The sequence below is a fragment of the Macaca fascicularis genome, chromosome 13, assembly GCF_037993035.2.
Source record: "Macaca fascicularis isolate 582-1 chromosome 13, T2T-MFA8v1.1".
In the NCBI taxonomy this organism is placed as follows: Eukaryota; Metazoa; Chordata; class Mammalia; order Primates; family Cercopithecidae; genus Macaca; species Macaca fascicularis.
The window spans coordinates 20,621,236-20,627,882 of NC_088387.1; the positions used below are offsets into that span (position 1 = coordinate 20,621,236).

At 42.8% G+C, this 6,647-nt stretch overlaps 1 gene segment (V, D, J or C); it reads right to left on the reverse strand.

Moving 5' to 3' along the window:
* Nucleotides 1–263: 263 nt before the first annotated feature.
* Nucleotides 264–3,134, reverse strand: LOC135966780 (immunoglobulin kappa variable 2-40-like). The segment is given in 2 exon segments: nt 264–2,649; nt 3,024–3,134. Coding segments are annotated over 2 exon segments (513 nt in total).
* Between the last annotated feature and the right edge of the window lie 3,513 nt (nt 3,135–6,647).

The following is a 6,647-nucleotide window of genomic DNA, read 5'->3' on the forward strand; positions in this document are numbered from 1 at the left end:
ACTGCCTGAGCCCACCTGATTCTACCCTCTGTGGACACATTCCCTGGCACCACAACCTCTCCTTCCACACGGAGAGGCTGAGCTTCCTTGAGAGCTTTGTGTTTGGGGCCGTCACACTGTGCAGGGTCCCAATGAGCGTCCTGCTCACAGGAGGATGTGCAACATCTCCAGGTTCCAAAGTAGTGTTTGTGATGGTGAAATCCCTTGAATTTTGGTTAGATGTGAGTCCCCACTTGTGAATACCTTCTACAGACATGTCATTCTTTGTTTTGCAAAATATTTTCTATAAAGCATCCTTTCTTTGTTTTTGAACTTTTTTTTGGTTAGGAATATAATTTTAATTGCACTACCTTTAGTCTCCACACTGGTGATTGTGGGAGTGAAATCGATAGATTTTGGGTTGGATGTGTGTTCTCACTCATGAATGGAAAAGTAAAGACTTGTCATTCTTTGTATGTGTGACAAATTCCTTGCTGTATTCCATGATTTCCTTTTTTTTGACATTTCTGCTTGGAAATACAATTTTAAATTCATTCACAATGGGATCCATCATCTTAGAATAGACAATAATTTCTGATGTGATTCATTTCTTAACCAGAAAAAAAGATATTTTGTCCTTTTGATACAAACATTACTTTAATCATATCACCTCATGACAGGTAACTGACATGCTCATGAAAAATTCATAAATATTTTTGGAGCATTATTTTAAGTGACTCTATGCAAATCATACATTTTTCTATACCATTACTGTTAGAATATAGAAATCAGATTTATTTTTAGGTAATGACCACATTGTGTAAAAATAATACATTTACTTATTTCAAAATCTTTTATTGATTTTTATGGCAACGTAATATAAAAATTGTCATTTATCAAAACCTGCTGGATTACATCCTGCCTGGCCTTCTGCTTAGCATATCAGTGCTTCTGACATCTCCCAGACCCAACCAGTGGTCTCTGCTAGACCTCCTCGAAGGATAGAATAAGTTTCAGAAGCTCTGCTTGGCTGCTGTGATTTGACTCGGACTGAGTGACATGACCTCAGGTCTCCTTGTACAAGGACTTCATTAAACCTTTGGTGATTATAGAAGTAAAGCCCTACTCACTACATTACTTTCCTGTGAGACTCCCAGTGGCACAGGCTTCACCCAGGAAGCCAGGCAGCAGTGCCTTCAACTCTGTGGTTCTTCACAAGTAACATATTTGGCCTCTTTTTGGATCCACATCATCAACTACCATATCCACCACCATCCACATCCCATCCACCATAATCAAGGGCAGTTTAATTGAACAGTAGCTGACCTCTCCTATGTTCTTTTGATGTTCCCATTCCTGCAGTCTGCCCAATCTCAAATTCTGAACTTTGGAAAATAAAACAGTTTACATCATCCTGTATTTTCTCAGTGATCCATGGAAAATACGACATTTTTAGTATACTGTGTCTTCCAGCATATGCATTTTGTTTTTAAAAACAACTTTTGAAATGTTATTAAATCCCTTTTTCTATCAGCAAGAGGTAATTGTAATCAAAGGATTTTAGTATTGGGAACTTGTGTCTGCTATGAAATGACAAAATATATTTAACACTCACAACCTTGATGTTACTGATTGTCCTCAGCCAATTCCCCCTGAGGAGAACTCGTGGAGAATCCTGTCTCTACTGTCTCATGGAGTGGAGAAGAATGGTCAATAGAAGAAGCAGGAATTTAGAAAGTGGGAAATGCCAATGTTACATATAACCAAATATTTTCTTTAAAATGTACCCCAAACTGTTAAACCCTAAGATGTATTCGACATGTTTTGCCAGAGATGATCAATTGTCTGGCTGTTTTGCTCAATAAATTTAAACAAATGCAGGCAAGGAAGGAGGATTCAGATGAACTTCCATTCTCCTTGCCCTTTCCTCCCAATTTTTTACTCACAGGGCCCTAGAACCTCCTCATTCTCCAGTCGCTTATGAGAGTCAGGGCTGTGGCAGGAGACAGGAACATAAACAGGGCACTGACCTGGCACAATGGCTAACACTGGACTCCCAGCACGTGGGGAGGCCAAGCCAGGTGGGTGGCTTGAGCCCATGAGTCTGGGAACAGGCTGGGCAACATGGTGAAGCACCGACTCTACAAAAAAAATAGAAAAATTAGCCATGCTTGTTGGCATGCACCTGTTGTCCCAGGCAGAGTTCTCAGCAGCAAACTCTGCCCTGAATTCTCCAACAGCCTCTTGTTCTGCAGTCCCAGAGACCCTGCTGAACTGTTCCCCAGACAAGCAGCACATGTGAGCAGCTGGGACACCCCAGCAGGGAGGTTTCTGTTCGGGGCTGTACCACTGTGGGAGGAAACTCTAGAGCTTGCATGCAGTAATAAACCCCAACATCCTCAGCCTCCACTCTGCTGATTTTCAGTGTGAAATCAGTGTCTGACCCACTGCCACTGAACCTGTCTGGGACTCCAGAGGCCCGGTTGGAAACCTCATAAATCAAGAGCTGTGGAGACTGGCCTGGCTTCTGCAGGTACCATTCCAAATAGGTGTTTCCATCCTCACTATCCAAGAGGCTCTGACTAGACCTGCAGGAGATGGAGGCCGGCTCTCCAAGGGTGACGGGCAGGGAGAGTGGAGTCTGGGTCATCACAATGTCCCCACTGGATCCTGAAATAACAGAGAAGCACAAGGATATATAGACACATTTTGACCAAGGTTCCTGATTTCCCTTAAGATATTGATTTACAGTTACATATATTTTCAAGTTTGGATTTATATCATAAAAAGTAAACTTTCTAAAATGAACCCATTATTTACTAGCCAGCAGGGAACTCTTTATTTTCAAGATCTTAACCAGAGCACTGGTCATTGTTCCTGGGAGGTGATGCATGCTTATTCCTGACACAAAAATATGAATTCTTTTTCCTGGAGCATAGACCATGTGCCTCTAACAGATTCTTGAAATAAATATATGAAGGTGTGGAGCCCCAGAACTCACCTTCCCACCCCATTTTCCCACCTCATTTTAATGCTGTCCTTACCAGGGAGCCAGAGCATTAGCAGTCCCAGGAGCTGAGCAGGGAGCCTCATTGTGAGAAGGTGACCTGAGGAGTCGTGATCAGTCAAGGCAAGGTTAGTGCTGAGCTTTTATCTCACACTCACAATGGAGGGACCTTTTTAGGGGACAATATGCAAATCCCCTGGTGGGTGCAGTGATGTGAAAAAGGTTGATGGGGCAGGGGGAATGTCTCTTCAGTGAACAACGTGACATAAAATGTTCGTTGGAGCAAAACAAACATAGTTCAAGTCAAGTTCGCCTGTGGTCAAGGGAAGAAGGCTCTGACTGTGCAAGTTGGGACCTTAGGCAGGGACACATTGTGCAGAGCATGCCACACTGAGAAAGCACAAACACCCTGACAATGTGGAAATGTGTTTCTAGGATGCATCTCTGGGGGGGTAAATGTTATCCTGCATGGCTCCCTCCAGTCAATCTAGAGAAGAAAACAGCCCCATTCCCACAAGCACTGAAGGGCAGAGGGCCTGCAAATGAAAAGTGCTCCTGAGCGAGTTCAAGTGTTGCCTGGTGTCTGCTGTTTCCAGGACAACTGGTCAACATTGTTCAATGCAAGGGTTAGAATCTCCCCTTCCCTGGCACCTGGTGAGTGAGCCCCATGACAGTGCTCTGTCCAAAGGCCTCACAGGGAGAATGATGTGGGTCTCTACATTTAGAGCCAAGAGCCCAGTGTAAGTAAGAGGAAAGGGCGCAAGAATGTTATGCCTCAGGCAGTGAATATAAAATTCCTAGTGACCAACCTTTCAATCTGGGATGTATCCCATCATGATCATCTCACATGTACAAGATTAACCAGCAGGCTCTCATAGGGAAGAATTTCCTAGGTTAATGATACAGACAAATAAGAAATAACATTGCATGATGTTTTTCTGAGTGGTGCTTAGGAAAACTTCTCACACAGTCTCCCTGGTCATGTGGGATCAGGTCCTATCTGGGCTTCCAGGTGCTTGCCAACTCTGAGTGAGACGTGAGTCTCCTCCAGCCTGGATGTGGTGTATCCACCTGCCATGAGTCTGCAGTTGAGAAGGAAATTGTCTACGTGAGAAGAGCAAGGACTGCATCTACAGTTTTATGTCTCAGAATAACCTGTACCTGAAACTGACATTCTCATGGTTTCATGTAAAGATGTGCACAGCTCAGGGATGTGAGTCTGCCCCACAACTGATCATTACAAAGGGAAACAATCTCATGTTTCTTCATTTGTTAGTGATGTACTTAATACTTAATTGAACAGCTCCTGAATAATGGTGTCAGCTCCAAACACTATCACAAGGACAGTCACGTTTCGAAAAAAAACAAAAGCAAAAACAAAACAAACAAATGAACAAACAAAAAAACCAGGAACAATTGAAATACTGGCTTGCAGTGCTGTGTAATCTTGGGTAATTTGACAGAAATTCTTTTTTAATTGCCCAAGAATACAAATAAATGAAATTCTAGGTAAGATTCCAGAGGAAAGCTTGGTTTAAATATCTTCACAAATATTTTTGAGGAATTATTTTGAGTGAAACCATGCAAAGCATACTTTTTCCATCCCACTACCATTAGAATATGGGAGTCACGTTTATTTTCAGGTTATGACCACATCGTGTAAAAATTATACATTCACTTGTTTTAAAACCTTTTATTGCTTTTTGTGATAATTTAGAACCCAAATTGCCATTTCTAAATGACTAGTAAGTTTCAAAAGGAATCTTCTTATTCTGGGACAACAATGTGGGGTCGAAAGGCTAAGAGAACCGCTGCAAGAACCTGGAGAGAAAACAATACAACATTTTGTATTAATAACATCAGAGAACGGTGGAAGAAATGAGAACGAAGTGACCTGAAATTCCAAAGTGAATAGGGCCCCTTCTGGCTGAGCTGATGCTCTCCTGACAGTTTGTCCTCCTGCCAAATCTGCCAAGTTTGCATGTGGACACAAGCTCTGTCTTGGCACAGGCAGAGGAGGTCTCCTGGGAAAAATGAATTGGGTTGACCCTCAGGGGTTGCACAGGGAAGCCTCTTTACATGGCCTGTATCCTCCATGGGGCATTTGCTGAGTTCTGAGTCATCAGGCAGCTGGAGGAGATGGGCTAGAAGAACATGAAACTCCCACAGACTCAGCATGTTCTTCCAAATCATCAGACTTGCACAGAACACTCTGAATACATGTCTGAATCACGGACATGGTTCTGGATCCCCACTGTGCCCCCTGCTGGTGTAGACTGTGCTTGGCCTTCGCCTCAGCATGTCAGTGCTTGTGACATCTCCAGACCCAACCAGTGGTCTCTGCTAAACCTCCTCTAGGGGCAGAATGAGTTTCAGAAGCTCTGCTTGGCTGTCGTGATTTGACTCAGACTGAGTGACATGACCTCAGGTCTCCTTGCACAGGAACTTCACTAAACCTTTGGTGATTACAGAACTAAAGCCCTACTCACAACATTACTTTCCTTTGGGACTCCTGGTGGCACAGGCTCCACCCGGGAAGCCAGGCAGCAGTGCCTTTAACACTGTGATTCTTCACAAGAAACATATTTGACCCCTTTGTGGGTCCACATCAACTGCCATGCCCACCACCATCCACATCCCCACCCACCATAAACCAAGAGCAGTTTAACTGAACAATAGCTGACCTCTCCTGTATCCCCTCATGTCCCCCTTCCTGCAGTCTGTCCAATCTTGAATTCTGAACTTTGCGGAATAAAAAAGTTTACGACATCCTTTATTTTCCCAGTGATCCATGGAAAATACTACATCTTTAGTATACTACATCTTCCAAGATTTGCTTTTTATTTCTAAAACCAACTTTTGGAATTTCAAGAACTCCCTTTTTCTGTCAGTGAGAGGCAATTGTAATACAAAGAAAAAGTTTCAGTATTAGTATCTTGTATCTGCTATGAAATTACAAAATCTATTGGACACTCACTACCAAGATGTTACCGATTGTCCGCAGTCAACTCCCTCTGAGGAGAACTAGTGGAGAATGCTGTCTCTACTGTCTTAGGGAGTGGGCAATGAGTGCTAAGCAGAATAAGCGGAAGTTACAAAAAAATATTAGGAAAATGACAATTTTAAATATAACCAAATATTTTCTTAAAAATATGGCTAGGTGTGCTGGCTCATTCCCATAATGCCAGCACTTTGGTAGGCTAAGCCCAGTGGATCACTAGAGGTCAGGAGTTTGAGACCAGCCTGGCCAACATGGTGAAACCCTATCTCTACTAATAATATAAAAATGAGCTGGGCGTGTTGGTGAGAGCCTGTAATCCCAGCTACTTGAAAGATGAGGCAGGAGAATCGCTTGAAACTGGGAGGCAGAGGTTGCAGTGAGCTGCGATCATTGCTCCACTGCCCTCCAGCCTGGGCAACAGAGACTCTGTCTCAAAAAAAATCTATCTATATCTATATCTATATCTATGTCTATATCTATCTATATCAAACTGTTAAACTTTAAGATGTATTCAATGTGTTTTGCCAGAAATGATCAATTGTCTGGCTGTTTTGCTGAATAAATTTAATAAACAACTGTAAGCAAGGAGGGAGGATGAAGATGAGCTTCCATCCTCCTTTCCTTTTCGTCCTGATTTTTAACTCACAGGGCCCTAGAACC